This window comes from Stegostoma tigrinum, chromosome 3, assembly GCF_030684315.1.
Source record: "Stegostoma tigrinum isolate sSteTig4 chromosome 3, sSteTig4.hap1, whole genome shotgun sequence".
NCBI classification, from domain to species: Eukaryota; Metazoa; Chordata; class Chondrichthyes; order Orectolobiformes; family Stegostomatidae; genus Stegostoma; species Stegostoma tigrinum.
This window is the reverse complement of record NC_081356.1, coordinates 64,669,893-64,693,480: the sequence shown is the minus strand read 5'-3', so window position 1 is coordinate 64,693,480 and position 23,588 is coordinate 64,669,893. Positions and strand designations below refer to the sequence as shown.

Sequence of the window (23,588 nt, the reverse complement as noted above, 5' to 3'; positions counted from 1 at the left end):
TATCCATGTCGATACATTACCTGTGATACCATGCAACTTTATCTTATATAGCAGCCTTTGGTGTGGCACCTTGCCACATGCCTTCTGGAAATCCAGATACACCACATCCACAGGTTCCCCATTGTCCACCAAGTAATGTCCTCAAAGAATTCCACCAAATTAGTTAAACATAGCCCACCTTTCATGAACCCATGCTGGGTGTTCCTAATGGGAGAATTTCTATCCAGATGTCTTGCTATTTCTTCCTTGATGATAGATTCAAGCATTTTCCCCACTACTGAAGTTAAGATAACTGGCTTATAGTTACCTGCTTTTTGTCTACTTCCTTTTTTAAACAGTAGCGTCACATTGGCTGTTTTCCAATCTGCAGGAACCGCCCCAGAGTCTAGTGAATTTTGGTAAATAATTACTAGTGCATTTGCTATTTCCCCCATCACCTCTTTTAGTACCCTGGGATGCATTTCACCAGGGCCAGGAGACTTGTCTATCTTTAGCCCCATTAGCTTGCCCAGTACTGCCTCCTTGGTGATAATAGTTTCTAGGTCCTCACCTGCTATAACCTTCTTGCCATTAGTTTTTGGCATGTTATTTGTGCCTTCCAAAGTGAAGACCAACAAAATAACAGTTTAATGTCTCAGCTATTTCCTCATTCCCAGTTATTAAATTGGCTTGCTCATCCTCTGAAGGACCAATGTTTACATGTGCCACTTGTTTACGTGTGCCACTTGTTTACGATTTACATAGTTATAGAAACTTCTGCCTGTTTTTATATTCTGAGCTGGTTTACTGTCACAGTCTATCTTCTTTATAATTTTTTTTGTGGCTTTCTGTTGGCCTTTAAAGATTTCGCAGTCTACTGGTTTCCCACTACTCTTTGCTTTTTTGTGTGTGTTTTCTTTCAATCTGATACTTTCCTTTATTGGAAAATCCATGGCTGGCGCTGTTTTTTCTGACAATTCTTCCTTATCACTGGCATATACTTCTGCTGAGCACTGTGAAAAATCGTTTTGGAAGCCCTCCAGTGTTCCTCGACTGACCCACCATAAAATTTTTGCTCCCATTCTACCTAAGCTAACTCTTCCCCCATTCCTTCATAGTCTCCATTGTTTAAGCACAGGACATAGGCACTGGATTTAAACTTCTCACGCTCCATTTGTATTTTAAATTTGACCGTACTGTGATCGTTCGTTCCTAGAGGATCCCTAGCTGTGAGACCATTTAATTATTCCTGTCACATTACACAGGACTAGATCTAGGATAGCTTACTCCCTCGTAGGTTCCATTATATATTGTTCAAGAAAATTATTGCGGATGCATTCTATGAACCCCGCCTCAAGGCTGCCATGACCGACCTGGTTTGATCAATCAATGTTGTAGATTTAAAATCCCCCATGATAATTGCTGTACCATTTTTACATGCGTTAGCTATTTCTGTTTACTGCCTGCTCCACCACGATGTCATTATTTGGTGGCCTATAGACCACACCTAACAGTGACTTCTTCTCCCTGCTATTCCTAATTTCCACCCAAATGGATTCAATGTTTTGTTCAGTAGAACCTATTATCATCTCTCACTACCGTCCTGATATCGTTCCTTAAAAATCAGAGCAACACCACCTCTCTCACCTTCCTGTCTGGGAGGGAAGGAAACTGCTATCCTTTCTCGATCTGGCCTACATGTGACTGCAGACCCATAGCAATGTGGTTGACTCCTAACTGCTTTCTGGGCAACTAGGGATGGGCAACAAATGCTGGACTAGCCAGTGACTCACTCATCCCATGAATGAATTGAAAAAAAGCTGAAGTAACTTGAAGTTGCATTTGTCATGGGATGAGAGCATGGGTATCACCTGTTCAAGTCCAAAATAATGCAGAGTAGGGCTGCTGTGGTGGAGTTCATCTGCTCCAACTGCGTTTTTTGTTCCTTTTTCCTTTTTTTTTAAAATGTACTGACCTTGTCCTGAGCTTGGACATGGAGGCGGCAACTTTGTCTGGCAGCAGTGAGAGCACAGTACACAGAGCATGACGGATCTGGAGTAGGGCCAAGGACAGGGACGTTAGGTAGGCCTACCACAGACAATGGGTGAGCCTAGCACAGACCTCGATAAGACCTAAGGCGTGGACCTCATCGATCGCAAGACGGGCCTACGCAGTCCTCAAGCAGGCAAGGATGGGAGGAGAGTGGGCCCAGCACAGAACTTGAGTGAGCCCCTACACACTCTTCCAGAGCAGGCATAGGACCTACAATTGGTGGCTACAATATCAGCAGAGGCAATGTCAACAAGGTAGGCCAGTGACAAAAATGGCATGCAAGGATTGGTGACTTTGTTCTTGCTTTGCTCCAATGCTGGTGGGAGCACAGCAGTGGTGGAACGGCATCATGGCAATGTCTGTGAAGTGGGCCCAGCAGTAGGAGACATGACTCTGATATTGGTTGGGTCGAGTAGGTGGCGGAGGGGTATAGGCCCAGTGGCAAATTTGTCACCTGAGGAGTGGCAACTTCTGTGTTGGTTGGGTCCAGTGTAAATGGGATTGAATTAGCGGCAGCACAGGCATCATTGATGGTGATGATCTGGCTCAGGACTGATGGACTGTCTTCAAGCTGGATCTCTTTTTTCTTCTTCTAAAATTATCCTAATTCGCACCGTATGATGGCGACAGATGATAGCTTTTCACTGTATTTTATTGTATTCTTGCTATTAATTAAATCAAAAATCAAATCCCTTTGATTTTCTTATTCACTCACAGACCTCTGAGGCCGTGCAGTTTTATAAGAGCATTGCGAGAGTATAGCAGGCAAAACCAACATTTGTTGCAATCCCTAATTGCTCTTGAAGTGAGTAGCTTGGATGTGATGAGTGGGATCCCCTAGTTACACAGTGCACTGGGAGACCGCATCTTGAATACTGTACAAAATTGGAAATTGCTGGAAAAACTCAGCAGGTCAGGCAGCATCCTATTAATTATTACTTTCTCCCCCTGCCGCCTGCCCCGCAACACCCAACCTTTTCCTAGCAATAATCAGTTCTGAAGATGGGTTTCAGGTTCAGTGACATCAACTCTACTTTCTCTCCACAAATGCTGCCCGACCTGCTAAATTTTTCCCAGCACTTATTTCTGATTTCCAGCATCTGCAGTTCTCTTTTTTTTCCACTTACTGTGTCAATTTTGGAACCTTATTGAAGAAGGCTGTAAATGTGTTGGTGGGAGTGCACTGGAGGTTCCCCAGATTGATTCCTGCAATGAGTGGGTTGGCTTAATAAGAAAGATTGGACAAGTTTTCATTGGTGTTTAAAAGAGTTAGGGTGATCTAATTAAAGTTCATAAGAATCTGAGTGATCTTGACAAGGTGGGCATGGAAAGAATGTTTGCTGTTCTAACTGAGCTCAGAACTTGAAGATGCTGTATTTTAACATTAGAGTGTATCCTATTCAAGACAGATAAAGGGAATTCTTCTTCTCCCTCAAAGACTTGTGGTACTTTGGAACATACTATGCATTAGAAAGAACTGGAAATGGGGATCGTTGAATATTTTTAAGACAGTTTAGGTAAGGGGATGGACAGATACGAGGGAGGAGATGGTGGGATGGTAGTGAAGAATTTGAAAGATACATTGATCAATCATGATTTTATTGAGTAGCAGAGCAAGCTTGAAAAGCTGTGTAGCTTGTGTGGGAAATAGATTTTATTACAAGAGGAATTGCCTCTAAAAGTAGAGTAAGAAAAGCAAAGTTGCTGGAAAAGCTAGCTGGTCTGGCAGCATCAGTGAAGGAAAAAGGAGTTAATGTTTCGGATCCAATCACCCTTCCTCAGAAGGGTCCTAAAAGGTTAACTCTTCTTTTTTTCCTTCGCAAATGCTGCCAGACCCGCTGAGCTTCTTCAACAACTTTGCTTTTGTTCCTGATTTACAGCACCCGCAGTTCTTCGGCTTTTATAAAAGTAGAGTAGTCTTGCTGCAGCTGACCCAGGTGCTATTTAATCCACATTTAGACTGTTGTGAACATTTTGTACTAGAAGCATTCCAGAGGTGATGCGCACATACCATTGGGAGGAAGGGATTAATTCATATGGAAAGGTTAAACAGATAGTGCAGGGGTTGACCAATCTGCATGTTTCTCTTGGACTGCCTGGAAGTCACCCATTGCTTATCTCCCAACTTGCTCCTGACTTGCGGTGTGACCATGTCTCTGAATTTGTCTAACAATGGTGCTATGTTTAAACCTGCCTCTTGCCCATTTATTAATAATCCAGTCTGTAGAAATATCTTTTTTCCTATGCCTTGAGATGGGATGCTCTTTGTTGAACACACTATTTTGAAATGAGTAAAACATTTAAAGATGAAATGAAACTTCCATTAGAAAATGAGGGTGGTTTTGCATATGTTGATTTAAGTATCTAATGTACTGTTTCTTTTTTCTTAAATAGGTTTAAAGTTTATGGTGGACTTGCTTTACTTTCAGTCAGCATCTCAGACCAAAAACTTAGACGAGTTTTAGAGTTGATTGATAGTATTCCTAAACCAGCAAGTAATTCAGCACCACCATCCTTAAAATCCCGCCAGGTAGGCTTAAAACTTTGCATTTCAAGTGAAATATGTGCAGAATGCTGTCAAACAGTAGTAACTTCTTCGTTGTAGAAAGCATGTTTTGCAAACAAAACATAATAATATCTAACTTAAAGCAAATTACTATTTTGGAGTAATTTTTAAATGAACACCCTTTTGTAAATTTCTCTGAGATGAATAATTTTTCCAGGATTTACTTGAAGGGTAAATATGTTTTGAAGTAAATTGGAAACTATAATTAGAGTCTAGTTAATTTTCTCATTTGATGTTTGAAATCTGTTTAGACACAGAAAGTATCACCTAATATGACGCCACAGTCTGTTCAAAAAAGAGCAATACACAAGGATCTATACTCTTCTGTTCTGAGTATGGCAGGTAAGATTTGCAAGAATATAGGATTAAAACACAAAACCCTTTTGCAACATGTCCACCTTCCAAGAAAATATGCTCCACCTTTTGTAACATAAACTCATTTCATGCCTGTCTTTCCTAGTACGGTTCATTCCACCTTTTGACTTTCTCAATAAGAAGCTGGATTTAGCTGGATAATAAAATGTGAGGCTGGATGAACACAGCAGGCCAAGCAGCATCTCAGGAGCACAAAAGCTGACGTTTCGGGCCTAGACCCTTCATCAGAGAGGGGGATGGGGTGAGGGTTCTGGAATAAATAGGGAGGGGGGGGGGGGGGGGGGGGAGCGGACCGAACATGGAGAGAAAAGAAGATAGGTGGAGAGAGTATAGGTGGCGAGGTAGGGAGGGGATAGGTCAGTCCAGGGAAGACGGACAGGTCAAGGAGGTGGGATGAGGTTAGTAGGTAGATGGGGGTGCGGCTTGGGGTGGGAGGAAGGGATGGGTGAGAGGAAGAACAGGTTAGGGAGGCAGAGACAGGTTGGACTGGTTTTGGGATGCAGTGGGTGGAGGGGAAGATTTAGGCTGGTTGTGTGGTTGTATGGCGCACTGACCTCTACATCGCCGAGGCCAGACGCCAACTCTCCGACACCACCTCCTACCGCCCCCTTCATCATGACCCCACACCCGAGCACCAAACCATCATCCCCAACACCATTCATGACCTCATCACCTCAAGGGACCTCCCACCCACAGCCTCCAACCTCATTGTTCCCCAACCCCACACGGCCCGTTTCTATCTCCTTCCCAAAATCCACAAACCTGCCTGCCCCGGTCGACCCATCGTCTCAGCCTGCTCTTGCCCCGCCGAACTCATCTCCACCTATCTCGACTCCATTTTCTCCCCTTTGGTCCAGGAACTCCCTACCTACGTCCGTGACACCACCCACGCCCTCCACCTCCTCCAGGACTTGCAATTCGCCGGCCCCCAACACCTCATCTTCACCATGGACGTCCAGTCCCTATACACCTGCATTCCGCATGCAGATGGCCTCAAGGCCCTCCGCTTCTTCCTGTCCCGCAAGCCCGACCAGTCCCCCTCCACCGACACCCTCATCCGCCTAGCCGAACTCATCCTCACCCTCAACAACTTCTCTTTTGACTCCTCCCACTTCCTACAGACTAAGGGGGTGGCCGTGGGCCCCAGCTGTGCCTGCCTCTTTGTAGGTTACGTGGAACAGTCCCTCTTCCGCACCTACACAGGCCCCAAACCCCACCTCTTCCTCCAGTACATTGATGACTGTATCGGCGCCGCCTCTTGCTCCCCAGAGGAGCTCGAACAGTTCATCCACTTCCCCAACACCTTCCACCCCAACCTTCAGTTCACCTGGGCCATCTCCAGCACATCCCTCACCTTCCTGGACCTCTCAGTCTCCATCTCAGGCAACCAGCTTGTAACTGATGTCCATTTCAAGCCCACCGACTCCCATAGCTACCTAGAATACACCTCCTCCCACCCACCCTCCTGCAAAAATTCCATCCCCTATTCCCAATTCCTCCGCCTCCGCCGCATCTGCTCCCACGATAAGACATTCCACTCCCGCACATCCCAGATGTCCAAGTACTTCAAGGACCGCAACCTTCCCCCCACAGTGATCGAGAACACCCTTGACCGCGTTTCCCGCAACACATCCCTCACACCCCGCCCCCACCACAACCGCCCAAAGAGGATCCCCCTCGTTCTCACACACCACCCCACCAACCTCCGGATACTACGCATCATCCTCCGACACTTCCGCCATCTACAATCCGACCCCACCACCCAAGACATTTTTCCATCCCCACCCCTGTCTGCTTTCCGGAGAGACCACTCTCTCCGTGACTCCTTTGTTTGCTCCACACTGCTCTCTAACCCCACCACACCCGGCACCTTCCCCTGCAACTGCAGGAAATGCTACACTTGCCCCCACACCTCCTCCCTCACCCCCATCCCAGGCCCCAAGATGACATTCCACATTGGCAGATGTGCAGGTGAACCTCTGCTTAATGTGGTATACTGCATCCACTGTACACGGTGTGGCTTCCTCTACATTGGGGAAACCAAGCGGAGGCTTGGGGACCGCTTTGCAGAACACCTCCGCTCAGTTCGCAACAAACAACTGCACCTCCCAGTCGCAAACCATTTCCACTCCCCCTCCCATTCTCTAGATGACATGTCCATCATGGGCCTCCTGCAGTGCTACAGTGATGCCACCCAAAGGTTGCAGGAACAGCAACTCATATTCTGCCTGGGAACCCTGCAGCCTAATGGTATCAATGTGGACTTCACCAGTTTCAAAATCTCCCCTTCCCCCACCGCATCCCTAAACCAGCCCAGTTCGTCCCCTCCCCCCACTGCACCACATAATCAGCCTAGCTCTTCCCCTCCACCCACTTCATCCCAAAACCAGTCCAACCTGTCTCTGCCTCCCTAACCTGTTCTTCCTCCCACCCCAAGCCGCACCCCCATCTACCTACTAAACTCATCCCACCTCCTTGACCTGTCCGTCTTCCCTGGACTGACCTATCCCCTCCCTACCTCCCCACCTATACCCTGTCCACCTATCTTCTTTTCTCTCCATCTTTGGTCCGTCTCCCCCTCTCTCCCTATTTATTCCAGTTCCCTCTCCCCATCCCCCTCTCTGATGAAGGGTCTAGGCCCGAAACGTCAGCTTTTGTGCTCCTGAGATGCTGCTTGGCCTGCTGTGTTCATCCAGTCTCACATTTTATTGTCTTGGATTCTCCAGCATCTGCAGTTCCCACTATCTCTGGATTTAGCTGGATTTACTTTTACTGCTATTCATTGTTTCTTTCATTTTTATCGTCTTGCCCAGTTACATACTTAATTGTAGGGAATGTAACTTAAGTTTGTCCAGTTCTTTGCAATTACATCAACATGCCTGGTGTGAAGGGATGTATCAGGCACAGTAATCTTGTAAAGTTGGGTATTCAAAACAATGTGTTCTGTATGATGTTTGACCACGTCTTTTATATTCTGTTTCTTATGAGGAAGCTCATTATCCCATTGGCTTTTGCTTTTAAGACCTTGTAGTGTGCTAAGGCATCTATTGCGTTGTTAATCCCATGCATCTGTGCATTTCACCCTTTCATTTAGCTCCCACAACCCCTATGCTTCAATTTTTATACTGTGTTTCCACCTGCAATTCTTGAATTGATTCCAAACTAGACAACATTTGTTACAAGTTTTGGTAAATGTGTCACTATTCGGCCTAAAAGTTTAATTTACTTTTGCATCTTTTTTCAGTAATTGTTGTTCATCTCACGTGATTATTTTTGTTCCCTTATCAAAGCCATTTATGGATGGTTTGCAGTGTTAACAGTCTTGTATAATTGTTGTCAAACTAATTAACAATTTAAATATTTTACAGACCTATCTTTACTCTTTTTGTAGTATAAATTTAAAAAATGTCAGAACATGAAAAGAATAAAAGCTGCTTTGAGTAACAAAGAGCCCATGTGAATTGACTATAAAACTGAAATGAATCAGTCAATGAGCCACTCTGTTTGTTTTGTGAAATAGAATTGCACCCAGGCTGAAACATGTTTGCCGTTAAGGTTATTGCGTTTTCACCTTTGATTTCCACTTTCCTTGGGCTGAGTGCCAAAGTTTACTTCTGTTTGAACTGAAGTCTGCTTTGTATACACCCATGATCTATCTAATGGTAGTTAGCCAGTCACCAGACAAACTTTTATATTTGCCTAACTGGACTTAACAAAATTCAAATGTACTGTATGTATGATGTCCCCAAGGCCATGTATAACTGCTTTGGAAATTGTTAGTTCTGAACTTGTATTCTGTTGCAGTGAAGGCCAGTATACTGTTTGCCTTCCTAATTGCTGGCTCCACCTGTCTGTCTATTTTTATAGAGATATCAAGGTGTGGAGCTGGATGAACAGAACAGGCCAAGCAGCATCTTAGGAGCATGAAAGCTGACATTTCAGGCCTAGACCCTCCAGAAATGGGGGAGGGGAAGAGGGTTCTGAAATAAATAGGGAGAGAGGGAGAGGTGGATTGAAGATGGATAGAGGAGAAGATAGGTGGAGAGGAGACAGACAAGTTAGAAGTCGGGATGGAGCCAGTAAAGGTGAGTGTGGGTGGGGAGGTAGGGAGGAGATAGGTTAGTCCGGGAAGGACGGACAGGTCAAGGGGCAAGATGAGGTTAGTAGGTAGGAAATGGGGGTGCGGCTTGAGGTAGGAAGAGGGGATAGCTGAGAGGAAGAACAAGTTCGGGAGATGGGGACGAGCTGGGCTGGTTTTGGGATGCAGTAGGGGGAGGGGAGATTTTGACACTTGTGAAATCCACATTCATACCATTGGGCTGCAGGTTTCCCAAGTGGAATATGAGTTGCTGTTCCTGCTGTTTGCTTTTATAGACTTGTGTACAAGGGTGCCCTGAAATGTTTGTACTTCCACGTTTCATGATATGTTAGCATTTAAATATAGCCCTTCCTTTAATGCTAATATTGTAACTGAAATTTGCCATTTGTTTGCTCACACATTCAACTTGACTAAGTTACCTTGAAACCTCATTGCATCCTCTTTACATCTCTGAATCCCGCCCAGTTTTATATTAGCAGCCAACCTGGAAATGTTTCATTTTGTTCCCTCATCTAGGTTTATTTCCTGCCATGTACAGCTGGTTGCCAGTTTGTCATTGCCTGCCGCCTGGGAAGAGACCTTGTTTATTCCCTCTGACCCCTGTCTGTCAATCAAGTCTCAGTCCCTATCAATATATTATCCCCCTGTCCCATGTGATTCTGCATAGTTCACTGTTTTGTGGAGCTACCAAAAGACTACCAAAAAATCCAAATATACCACATTCACGGGTTCTCCGTTATCTATTCCACTATTTTCCGTTTTCAGAAAATCCAGTAGATTTGTGAAGCATGATTTTCTTTTCAAAAATCCATTCTTGTCCAATCCTGTTAAAGAAACAGACGGTACATCGATTAGGATGACATTTGTTCTTAACTCAACTATGAAGTGGGCAGTTGTGGGAATTTCTGACTAAGAGTTGATACAAGTCTCAGGTCCATCATAGCTGGAAAGAAGTATACTAGCCCTTCAGTACTCAAAGGAGAATGACTAAGAAAAGTAACTTCGAATAGAAAAATTAGAATTAAGATAGCAGTGAAACTTCACTGCGATTGCAATGTTGTAAAATAAATTGCTGGAAAAAGATGATTGAATCACTTTACAGTTGAAGATATTTCTAAATTATCTTGAATTAAGATTTTTGTGCTATATACTTGTGTTCTTTTGTTAAGAGAACATTGATAGCTTTGTGTGAATGTGTTCATGTGTTAGGAACTCAACAGTAAGGTAACCAAACTGCAAAAATAAAATATCAAGCCAGGTTTCACTCTTGAGAATATATGTTCCTTATGCCTAAATCTAGATCGGTAGCAACTCTTGAGTACCATCCCCTGGGAAACTTGATTGTGTTAAGTCCAAACAACAACCATGCATCGTCACTTTTAACTGGGAGCTAGCAATCTTTGTATCTATGCTGCCACAGTTTCATTTGTTCCAAGAGCTTCTCCTTTACTGATAATCTATTTTGTGGGCCTTTATCAAATATAGAACATAGAACATAGAACAGTACAGCACAGAACAGGCCCTTCAGCCCACAATGTTGTGCCGACCATTGATCCTCATGTATGCACCCTCAAATTTCTGTGACCATATGCATGTCTAGCAGTCTCTTAAATGACCCCAATGACCTTGCTTCCACAACTGCTGCTGGCAACGCATTCCATGCTCTCTCAACTCTCTGTGTAAAGAACCCGCCTCTGACATCCCCTCTATACTATCCTCCAACCAGCTTAAAACTATGACCCCTCGTGTTAGCCATTTCTGCCCTGGGAAATAGTCTCTGGCTATCAACTCTATCTATGCCTCTCATTATCTTGTATACCTCAATTAGGTCCCCTCTCCTCCTCCTTTTCTCCAATGAAAAGAGACCGAGCTCAGTCAACCTCTCTTCATAAGATAAGCCCTCCAGTCCAGGCAGCATCCTGGTAAACCTCCTCTGAACCCTCTCCAAAGCATCCACATCTTTCCTATAAAATGGCGACCAGAACTGGACGCAGTATTCCAAGTGCGGTCTAACCAAAGTTTTATAGAGCTGCAACAAGATCTCACGACTCTTAAACTCAATCCCCCTGTTAATGAAAGCCAAAACACCATATGCTTTCTTAACAAACCTGTCCACTTGGGTGGCCATTTTAAGGGATCTATGTATCTGCACACCAAGATCCCTCTGTTCCTCCACACTGCCAAGAATCCTATCCTTAATCCTGTACTCAGCTTTCAAATTCGACCTTCAACCAATATATTTTTGGTTATTTTCAGAATCCTGTTTTCAAATTTTTAAACCATTTCAATCTTGGTCTTCCTCTAACTTAGTCCATGACTATCCATAAACTACCATCTTCTGAAAGAAGGCGTATGCCCCTGAAAGTGAAACTTCTGAAAATTTAGAATGTTTTGATAATAAATTAAAATCCAGAATAGTTTATGTTTGTTACCGAGGCAATCTCAGTTGTTGTAGAAAACCTCTGTAAAGTCCTTCAATAGCAGTTCCTACTATCTCTCAAGCCCAAACATGCTTTACTTTCATATAGTGAATAACACGCATTCGCATTTAAAATTTATATCCTTTGTTCTGTTTGTAATTTTACCCATTAACTTGTATTTTAGCATGCCTTTGATTTTTTTTCCTATTTTTAGCCATTTTCTTTTCTGAGATTGAGTCCAATATTACTTGTTTTATAAAATCAAAAATTATCTCTTAGTTGCTGTTAGTATTTTTCTTTTCTCATAACCAAGCCACAGATTTTACTGTCTCTGCGGATTTTCGTTGGGCACTCTGGTTTCCTCCCAAAGCCCAAAGATGTACAAGGTGGATTGGCCATGCTAAATTGCCAGTAGTTTTCAGGGATGGTCAGGCTAGATGGATTAGCCATGGTAAATGGCTTACAGGAATAGGCTTCGGGTTGTTGGTCTGGGTATGATAGTGTTCAGAGTTCCCAGCAGACTGTAGGAATTCTATGATTCTAATATTGTAACATTTATTAACATTGTGCCATGTTTCATTATCACTTCAGAATACATTTGGTGCTCTTTCATCATAAATTAATTTGCTACCCACAGATCCACATACTCACAAGGTTGGCCCCAGACCAAATTATTTTTCCCCCCTACTTGATGGGCCCGAACAAATCGCAAAGCCCTCTCTGGTGGGGGACTTCTGAAATAGCACAATCCACAATTTTGTTATTCCTGGTTGGTCCATATCCCTATCCGTCATAGGATTTGGTGGAAACAAGTTATTCCTTTACTGAGTTTACATGCATCATTAAAAATTCCATTCAAGGTTGCGTCTTACTGGAGGTGAGCTCAGAAATTTTAAAGTAGTATACTATTGAATGGTAAAAATAGCTTTACTTTCAAACAGAATGACCTGAGTTAAATTTCCAAGAAGAATATCTTGTTTATGTCTGCATTTCTGTTAATAAAGATCCATTTTTCCCCATAGAGCACATTTGTTTTTTTTAAAATTTCCAATGCAAAATTTTTAACCAGATTTAACTTTCTTAGATTCAGATGATGAATTCTATGATGCTCCAAGCTCACCAGTGGATGAGGCACCATTTCTGCCAGCCAAAACTATTTCATTACAAAGGTCAGAAAGTATACGCCAGAAACAATTGAGAAAACAAGAATCTATGAAAAATATGACTGACTTCCAAATGCAATTTGAAATATCAAAGGTAAGTATTTTAACTATTCATGACATGCTTTTCCTCTTTAATGCCTGAAATTTTACTGATTTTGAACTAAGTTCTCATTTTGGAAAGCTTCAGGCTTTAATTCAGAATAATAATTTTGCCAACACCTGTTTCTTTAACCCAACCCTGAGGTGGGATTTTTTTTTTTGGATGACTGGGTTCCCCACCTCGCTGCATGAAGAGTCAGAGGGGAATGCATCCCTGCTGATCATGGCACCCTGCAGCCATTTCTGTAGGTGCATTTATTGGCTGGCGATCCAACTTGCATTTCTTACTCAGTCAGAAAGAAAGGGGCTGGCCCGTCTAATTGGGAGCAGCTCTGCAGTCAATAACAGTAGTGGTCAGGACTGGAAACTCAAAGTAACCAGACATAAGTCCCAGGGTCTTGGAACAGGCAAGTACGGGTTCTCATACCAGATACAGGTGTCTTGATTGAGAAATCAAACAGAACTGGGGGAAGGGAATAAGAGTACCCATGGGTGGCCATGTGTGTGGGATAAGAAAAGGGGCCCATTGAAGGAAGCTCTTCTTCCTATATGCCTAATGTTTAACATCCAGTTAAAAATACAATTATTCACAGAAACAAAAATAATAACCCCTTCTGAGATTCTGTACCAATTATTGTTTCATGACCTTCCTGTGAAGTGTTTTAGGATATTTGTATTATATGAAAGGTTATGTGTGGATACAAGTTGTTGTTTCAGCAAATGTTTCCTGTGTTTTGTATTGTCCTTGTTTATCTGATCATTTGGTTCTAACTAGGTATTCGCAATGAGTAAAAGAGACCTGTAACTCAAGCTTTTTGTCGTTCATTCATAAGGACTGCAACACAGTAAAGCCCATTTTAAGAGGAGAATAACGGTTATATAAAATGAGGAAAGGGTTATGGAGCAGAGATTGGCAGTATCCCTCCCCATGGCAGTGTTTTTAATCTATTGGTGTCACATTGCTAGGTTTGAATTTAACTTGTAACCTTAGTGCAAGCAATCAGCACCAACATTTTAGACTGTACATATTATTCTCTTCTTCCAGTTGGTTTACTTGCCTTTCACTCCTGATGAATAAAAAAACCTAAATGCTTCAATTTCACATCTCTTAGCAAAGTTTAAGTTCTGTACTACCAAGCAATTAATTGTAGATTACCCTGAAACACAGTTTGTTGCCATTTGGCCATCTTTTGGATAGATTAGTACTCTGACATAGATGTCCTGCACTGTATAAAAGTATATTAGGGTAGCACACTTCAAATTTTGAAATTTGTGAAGAAAATTATTCATACAATGTAATGTTATTGACAAGGGATATATTTATTGTCCACCACTGCAATACCTGTCCAAGTGCTGTAGGTAAACACAGCACTGCTGGCAAGGGCATTCCAGGGTTTTGACCCAGTATCAATGAAAAAACGGGGCTTTATAATTCTCTCAGGCAGAATAGTGTGTGACGTGCATGGGGATTTTGAAGTGGTGGTTTTCCAATGCTTTTCCTGCCTGCTTCTGGCCCATATCCCTCCAAAGCCTTCTAATTCAGCCAGAGAGTGGTGGGCTTGTGGAATTCGTTGCCACGGAGTGCAGTGGAGGCTGGGACGTTAAATGCCTTCAAGGCAAAGATCGACAAATTCTTGATCTCACAAGGAGTCAAGGGCTACGGGGAGAGTGCAGGGAAGTGGAGTTGAAATGCCCATCAGCCATGATTTAAATGGCGGAGTGGACTTGATGGGCCGAATGGCCTTACTTCCACTCCTGTGTCTTATGGTCTTAATTCATATATCCATCCAAATGTCTTTTAAATGTTGTACTTGTGCCCGCATCCACCTCTTTATCAGGAAGTTCACTCCACATGCGAACCACCCATCTTTAAAACAAAAAATGGATTCATGTTTTTTTTAAATCTCTCTCTCTCTCTCTCTCTCTCTCTCTCTCTCTCTCTCTCTCTCTCTCTCTCTCTCTCTCTCTCTCTCTCTCTCTCCTCTCACCTTAAAAATGATCTCCCTCATCTTTAAATCCCCCATCTAAGAGAACATGGAACTACCGTCAACTCTCTCTACCTCTCATTATTTTATAAACTTTTATTAGGTCATTTCTCAACTTCCTGTGCTCCAGTGAAAAAAGGTCCTAGTCTATCTGGATTTTCTCGATGACTCAAACCCTCCATATGCAGTAACATCCTGTCAAATCTCTTCTGAATCCTCTCCAGCTTGATAATATCCCGACCAGAACTGGACATAGTATTCCAGAAGAACCTCACCAATGTCCTGTACAGCCTCAACAACTCCTGTGCTCAAAGGGCTGAGCAATGAAGGCACTGTGCCAAATACCTTTTTAACCATCATGTCTATATGTGACATAATTTGTAAAGAATAATGTACCTGCATCCTTAGGATCTCACTGTTCTACAACACTACCCAAGGCCCTACTACTATCTGTATAAGTTGTACCCTTGTTTAATGTACCAAAATGCAATACCTTGCATTTATCCAGATTGAACTCCATCTGTCATTTTTCAGCCCATTGACCCATTTGATCAATATCCCTTGGTAATCTTAGAAAACCTTCTTCAATGTCTACAATGCTACCACTTTTGGTGTCATCCACAAACTTACTAACCATGCCTTCTGTATTGTCATCCAAATCGTTTATATAAATGACAAACAAAAAAAGGACCCAGAACCAATCCCTTTAGAACACTGCTAGTCACAGGCCTCCAGTCTGAAAAGCACCCCTCCACCATTATTCTGTTAACCTAGCATTAAGCCAATTATATATCTGATTGGCAAGCTCACCCTGAACCCCATGTGACCTAACTTTACTAATTAGTCTACTAACTGGAACCTTGTCAAAGGCTTTGCTAAAATCTAAACAAACAACGTCTACAGCTCTGCCATCATTAACCTTTTTGGTAACTTGCTCAAAAAACTCAATCAAGTTTGTGAGACACTATTTTCCACACCAAACAACAACCATACTGACTATCCCTAATCAGTTTTTGCCTCTCTGAGATCTCCATAAATCCAACCTTATTATAATCACCTCCAACAATTTACCCATAACCGAAGTCAGACTCACAGGTCTGTAGTTCCCTGGTTTCTCCTTACAACCTCCTTAAACAAAGGTATAACATTCGCCACCCTCCAGTCATCAGGCACCTCGCCCCTAGTTATAGATTATGGAAATATTTCTGCAAGGAGTCTCATAATTTCTGACTTACTTTGCACAACATTCTGGGAGGCATCCGATCAGGTCCTGGAGATGTATCCACCTTTATATTCTCTAAGATCTCCTGAACTTTCTCTTCTGTAATGTGAACTGTTTTTAAAACATGAAAGTTTATTTCTCTGCGTTCTGTAGACTCTTTCTTTCTGGACAGTAAAAACTGATGCAAAATATTCATTTAGTGTCTCTCTTACCTCCTGAAGTTCAATGTAAAAACGACCTCCCTGATCTTTAAGGTGCCCAATCCCCCTCTCCAGTTACCCTCTTGCTCTTCATGTATTTGTAGAATCTCTTTGGATTATCCTTTAAATTTATTTGCCAGTACTGTCTCATATGCCCTCTTTGCCTTCCTGATTTCTCTCTTAAGAATGTCCCAACACAATTTATATTGATTAAGAGAAATTCACTTGAACTAAGTTGTCTATTTTTTTAAAAAAGTTTACTTTTATTCTTGATGAGAACCACAATATCTTTATTTATCCATTGTTGCTTAATCTTACCAACCTTGCCATTCACCCTAACAGGAACAAAATCCCTCTGAACTCTCATGATCACACTCTTGAGCCCCTCCCACTTGTCAGATATCCTTTTACCTGCCAACAGTCAACTCCAATCAACTTGTGAAAGTTTGTGTCTTATACCATTTAAAATGTGCCTTACTCCAATTAAAATCTTTAACTTCTATGGAAAGCTTTTCCTTTTCCATAACCATTTTGAAACTAATAGAGTTATGATCGCTAGACCCAAAGTGTTACCCAATTTTTACTTCATTCACAAAGTTACTGGAAAAGCTCAGCAGGCCTGGCAGCATTTGTGGAGAAGAAAACAGAGTTAACATTTCTGGCCCCAGGTTTGAGGAAGGGTCACCGGACCTGAAACGTTAACTCTGTTTTCTCCTCCACAGATGCTGCCAGACTTGCTGAGCTTTTCCAGCAACATTGTTTTTGTTCCTGATTTACAGCATCCGCAGTTCTTTTGTTGTTTTTTCACTTCATTCACCTGCCCTGCCTTTATTGTCCAAAAGGAGGTCCAGTTTTGCTCTTTTTCTAGTCAGAGCATTCACATAGGGATAAAGAGAGTTTTTTTGAGCACATTTGAAAAATTCTTCACCATCCAAACCTTTAACACAATGGTCGTCCCAGTCAATGTTTAGAAAATTAAAATCTCCCATTTTTATAACCTTATTATGCTCTCGTTTATCTGAGATCTCCCTCCATGTTTGTTTCTGAATTTTTCTTACTGTTGAGGGGGCTGTTGCACAATCCCATCAAAGTGATCCATCCTTCCTTATTTGTAATTTCTATTCGTATTTTCACTGACAGCTTTTCAGAAATATGTTCCTGAGATACAGTAGTAATGTATTGCTTAATGAGAAATGCCATGCCCTTTCCTTGCCTCCTATTCTATTCTTCCTATAGCATCTAAAACCAGGAACATTGAGCTGCCAGTCTTGTCCATCTCTCAGCCAAGTTTCTGTCATAGCAACGATGTCCTAATCCCATGTTCTTAAACATGCCCTGAATTCATCAACCTTGCCTGTAAAATCCTTACATTGAAATAAAAGTAACTTAGTTCTTCAGAGTAACTATATATTCTGACTCTCTCATCTTTCTTTTCCAACTGATGCACTCTTCTCACATTCAGAATCTACCCCATCACTCCTTCCACTTATACAACTGGAATTCCTCCATTCGCCTTCTCTATCAGTATAAAGTCTCCCTTAATAGAATGAGCAAATCTCCCTGCCATGATATTCGTCCCTTTCCAGTTAGACCCATTCTTTTTGAACAGGTTTTTTCTATCCTAAAAGACATACCAATTGTCCAAAAACCTGAGCTCCTGAACAGTACACCAGCTCTTCAGCCATTGAGCTATCATTTAAACCGTTTGTTCCTTCCCTTGTTTGAGTTTGACATTGGGAGTAAACCAGAAATTACTACCTTTAAGTTTTTTTTAAATCTTCTACCTAACCTCTTAAATTCACTCTGTACTGCTTTAATTTTTTTTCCTAAATATGTCATTCCTACAAATATGTAGAATAATTTCTGACTTCTCAATCTCGCCTTTAACAATACGCTTGAAACATTTAGAAACACCCTTAATCCTAACACTGGGAAAGCGAAAAACCATCCTAAGTTTACATTCACTGCCACAGAATTGCCTATCTATGCACCTGACAGAAGAGTCCCCTGTAACAATAATTCTGTTAAATCTTGTCAAACGCTGGCTAACATAAGAATTGTTTTGAGTGTCCAATAACTGACTGGCCCTTCCATTTTCCTCAGAGAGACTATTCCCTTCAACTGTTCCAAAAACTGAATATTTATTAGATAGAGGATTAGCCACCGGAGACTTTTGAACTACCTTCTTGCCTTTCCTGATAGTCACCCATCTTTCTGACTGATCCTGCTGGGTAATAACTTTTCTAAAACTACTAGCCTTCTCATTCTGTACCTTTTTTAATTGTGGCCTTAATAACGTTGATCTCTGCACAGGTTGACTAGGAAATACCTACACTCACTGATTAGGGCTCTTTCTTGCATAGTGATAGGACCAGATTCAAGTCCCACCTGCTCCAGAGATATATAATAACAGCATCTCTGAACAGTTTGAAAAAAATATCTATGCTCATTGATTAGGTTTGGCCTCCTGGGAACATAGTCAACTTTTTAACGCAAGTACCTTTTTGCCATGTGCATGAATAATAGTTTTGGGAAAAAAAGGCTTGAATAGAACCAGCCATAACAGCTACACTCTACAAATTGCAATTGATATTATGGTCACAGTACATTTGTAATATACCATTGATCGCCAAAATTAATGATAAAACGAGAGCGATTTCTTTTTTTGTTGCCTCTCCCAACATTAGAATAATATAAGCAAAAAAAATGTCTTTCAGCCAGTGAGGTTAGGCCATCTGTTTGATAGAGTATCAATTTCTTGCTCTGTCCCCAGAGGAGTTTCTTTATATCTGAAACTTCTGGAGTCTACACATGTATGGGACTGTGTGAAATTCCAGAATTTGCTACCACTGCTTCTCTGGAGTGTCAGTTATAAAGACAAGGCCCATAAAGGGTATACATGACAGCCCAGTGACCAAGGCTTGGGCCTGTAGGAGAGTCATTGTGCTTGGTCCAGATGCAGCACTATGAGAGATTTCTGTGGCTGCTGTGTACAAAGGACTCAACATAAAGCCCCCACCCGTCCCCACCACATAACACCACAGTTAATGGGAAGTCATTCAACCAAGAACCAAATCCATTCTTGTGCTGTCAGCATTGTTTTAAAAAAAAACTGAAACTGAAGTTTCATCCTGTTGAATGAGATAAAATTAGGTTTTTAATGGCATTCTAATGATATATTTGATGTTTAACAGCTTCACAAGCTCCTGACAAGTAAATCCTATATTTCTGATTGGCCAATGTTTTCCACCATTACGATTCTTTTGAAAGAATCACTTTTTTTCACAGATTTGTATGTCTTTGAATGAAAGCAGAATCTAAAATAATCAAAACCAATTTATTTAATTGTCTGAAAATTTTACTGAAATTGAAGGACGTGCTTTTTGCTTCATGGTTTGCTCTGTTCAACATGATTGGTTGGTTACCCTGTTGTTGCTGTCCCTATTGCTGCAGAGCTTGACTTGATTGCAGTCAGGAAAGTGGAGGTTTTCACTACCACAGTAATTAATGATTGTGAGCAGCTTTTTTAAGGTCATTGTCATCTTCATTCGTTTCACTGCTGACTGCAAAATCTGGGTCATGTATTAAATTTTTGCACATTCCTTCATGCAAAGTATTGTTGGTTGCACAAAAGTATAAAGTTGACACAAAACCTAAGAAAGGGCATTTTGAAAGAGAGACTGGAAAATTGGGTTAGTAGATCCAGCTCAATTATTACATGGATTTTTTGACTTAAAATATACATATTGCTAATTTGTATTATTTCAACAATATCTGTCTAGATGTCACTGGGAATCTTTCGTTATGTAGAGGATACTGAAACCCCTGTGTTGGAACTGGAAATAGTCGGACTTGGTACTGAGCTTAAAATCAGAACGTACGATATGACTTCACGCACATTTCTGAAAGAAGTCAGTTTAAGATGTCCTGAGCAGACAGGTAAGATGAAAAAGACTTCAGAAGTTTTCCAATATTATAATTGTATTAAACATTGAAAACTTCTTTTAAAGACAAAAGTACCAAATGATATCTATGAATACCCAGGCTCAAAAATAACGCACTCAAATTTTTGACGATAATTTCGATTTTCTGACTTAAGTTCTGGCAATACAATGAAAGTGTTTCTGATTTCCAGATTGCTGCATTATATCTAGTCTTGAGTAGCCATTTAAAGTGTGGCCTGTAATCTGTGATTTCACAAGTGGACCAGTTCTGATTTTCTTAATTGGTGTTATGGTGTGTCATACTGAGATGCATGCCAGAAAGCACTGGATTATAACAGTGATGTATTTAATCATCAAGCCATAAAGCACAGAAACAGACCCTTAAGTCTGAATAATCCATTCTGAACGTAATTCCAAACTAAACTAGTCTCAGCTGCTTGCTCCTCGTCTGTACTTCTCCAAACCTTTCCTATTCATTAATCTATTGTTGCAATTGTACCCACATCCAGTACTTTGTCAGCAAATTCATTTCGCACGTGAACAATCCACTGTTTAAAAAAAATTGCCACATGTCTATTTTTAAAATCTGTCTCCTTTCACCTTAAAATGCCCCCAACCTTGAAATTCCCCATCCTAGGGAAAAGACAACTACTATTAACTCTATCTATACCACTCATTATAAACTTGCGTTAGGTCACTGCTCAACTGCCTATGCTCCAGTGAAAAAGTCCCACTCCATCTAGCCTTTCTTTTAACTCAAAACCTCCATTTGCAGCAACATCCTGACAAATCTCTTCTGAGCCCTCTCCAGCTTGATAATATCCTGCCTATAGCTCGGCGACCAGAAGAGGCCTCACCTGTGTCCTGTACGGTCTCAACGACCCCTACGCTCAGAGGACTGAACAATGAAGGCAAGCATGCCAAACGTCTTTTTAACCATTGTGTCTATATGTGACATCAATTTTAAAGAATTATGTACCTGCACTCTTAAGGTCCCTCTGTTCTACAACACTCCTCAAGGCCCCTCCAACGATTTGTATAAGCCCAACCTTTGTTTGTTGTACCAAAATGCAATGCCTTGCATTTATCCCGATTGAACTCCATGTGCCATTTTTCAGCCCATTGATCCATTTGATCAAGATCCCTTGGTAATCTTAGAAAACTTTCTTCAATGTCTACAATGCTTCCACTTTTGGTGTCATCCACAAACTTACTAACCATGTATTCTATATCCTCGTCCAAATCATTTTATATAAATGACAAACAAAAGAGGACCCAGAACTGATCCCTGTGGAAAACTGCTGGTCATAGACCTCCAATCCAAAAAGCAACCATCCACCATGGCTGTCTGCTACCTGCTGTTAAGCTAATAACATATCTGATCGACAAGTGCACCCTGAGTCCCATGTGACCCAACTTTACTAATTAATCTACCAAGCAGAACCTTGTCAAAGGCTTTACTAAAATCCATCTAAACAGTGTCTACTGCTGACAAAGGAGCAGCACTCCAAAAGCCTATGATTTCAAGAATATCTGTTGGTCCATATCTTGGTGTCGTGTGACTACTGACTTCTTGTTGATTACTACCTACATTAGCTGCATTGTACGTCAACCTCAGTAAGGGGGCTCAGTAGCATCCCCACAACTGAGAGTTGGCTGAGTCCAAAAGAACGTAACTACTATACTGGGTCTATTGCCTGTGGTAAGGGGAAAAGCATACTTGACTGCATTCTCATCAGTGTGCTTGCAGCAAAGGCATTTGTCCATGACAGTATAGGTAGGAGTGAGCACCATACAGTCCTTGTGGAGATGAAGTCTTGCCTTCAGTTTGAGGATACCCACCATTGTGTTGTGTGATACTGCTATTGTGCTGACTAGGGTAGATTCTGAATAGATCCAGCAACTCAAAACTGCACATCTGAGCTACTGTGGGCCACCATCTACAGCGGAATCGTATGGTTTTACACACTGTTCACTCTTGAACCCTGGTTCAATAAAGACTGCAAAAGGCTTACTAAGAGCAGCAGCGGACATAGGCACAAACTTGGTGAGGCTACAAAACAGGACTACATGTAGACCAAACTGGAAAGTAGCATGTGCTAGACAGCTAAGCAACACAACAACCAATGGATCAAATGGCTCACAGTCCTGCCACATGCAGTCGTGAATGGTGATTAACAACTGTTTATTGTAGTTTAATTTAACTCCTTTTTCACACATTCCACCAGCCCATGTCCCTTTTGAAGTTGATCACTATCTTCTAAGTTTTTCATTATCTACACATTTTGAAAGGGCAATAATGGCCCGCTTTGCTAAGTCTGGGTCATGAATGTGCCTTAAGAAATGCAAATGTGCTGTCACAGACCTATGGGAAAACCTGGTCTTTACTTTCCTTCTGTCTTGATAAACACCATTCAGCACTGGTTGATGAGAGTAGGCTTATTTTATATCCATGCTGCATCTATCTCATTATTCCACGGGCAACGCTTTGTTAACAAGCCAGTTATATAGTATTTTATTAAATTATTTAAGAAGCCTGGGAGCATCACATCGACCATTGTGATCAATGGTCTCTGCCAACTCATCAAAAATCTGAAGTTAGTTAAATTTGATTTTCCCTTAAGAAATTGATGCTGGCTTTCCGAATTGAATTAGAATGAGCACTATTCTCATGTTCTCAAATGATTACAGTGAAAAGCTTACAAGTTGATGCTTGTGTGCCGGACTGTTGTGTTCAGGCACCTGTTAGTTTTGCCTTGGATTGTTGTTTCTAAGAATGCGCTTACCACCGATGTTACTGGTCTGTAGTTGTTGGCTTATTCTTAGTACTTTTTTTCTAATAAAGGGGCAACAGTTTCAATTCTTTACTTGCCTGGCAACATACCTGTATTGGAAAATTGCAAGATTGTGGAGAGTGATTTTTACATTATTACTGTTCATGTGTATAATTAGAATATTTGCAACCTTCCAATACAATTCTTTATTAATTGTTTCATCTTTCTAGAATGTCCTTGCAAATTTATTTCTCCCATATTTTAGCCATTAGTTGGTCAGTAGAATACATCTAGTGATGTGTTGGCAATTCTATTTGCTACCTGTAACCAAATATGTTCTGTGCCTTCCCACCTGCCCCAGACTTCTGTTTCAAGCACTATAAATCATGGAATCATAGAATTGCTACAGTGTAGAAGCAGGCCATTCAGCCTATCGAGTCAGCACCAACCCTCCAAAGAGCCTCCCACCCAGCCCTCCCCTCTACCTTGTTCCTGTAACCCTGCATTTCCTGTGGCTAACCCACCCGTCTCTGGATAGTAAATTGAAATTTAGCATGACCAATCCACTTAACCTGCATAGAGCACCTGGAGGAAACCCACGTGAATAAGGGGACAATGTTCAAACTCCACAGAGTGTCATCCAAGGCTGGAATTGAACCCGGATCCCTGGTGCTGAGAGGCAACAGTGCCAACCACTGAGCCACCGTGCT

General features: G+C 41.6%; 1 protein-coding gene across 1 annotated transcript in view; it reads left to right on the top strand.

Moving 5' to 3' along the window:
- Window positions 1–23,588, top strand: part of vps13a (vacuolar protein sorting 13 homolog A) — a 379,786-nt gene that overhangs the window by 126,337 nt on the left and 229,861 nt on the right. The window contains exons 23-26 of the mRNA XM_048527513.2: window positions 4,426–4,561; window positions 4,849–4,939; window positions 12,576–12,748; window positions 19,943–20,099. Of these exons, the coding sequence (XP_048383470.1) occupies window positions 4,426–4,561; window positions 4,849–4,939; window positions 12,576–12,748; window positions 19,943–20,099 (557 nt within the window). The remainder of the gene's footprint in view (window positions 1–4,425; window positions 4,562–4,848; window positions 4,940–12,575; window positions 12,749–19,942; window positions 20,100–23,588) is intronic.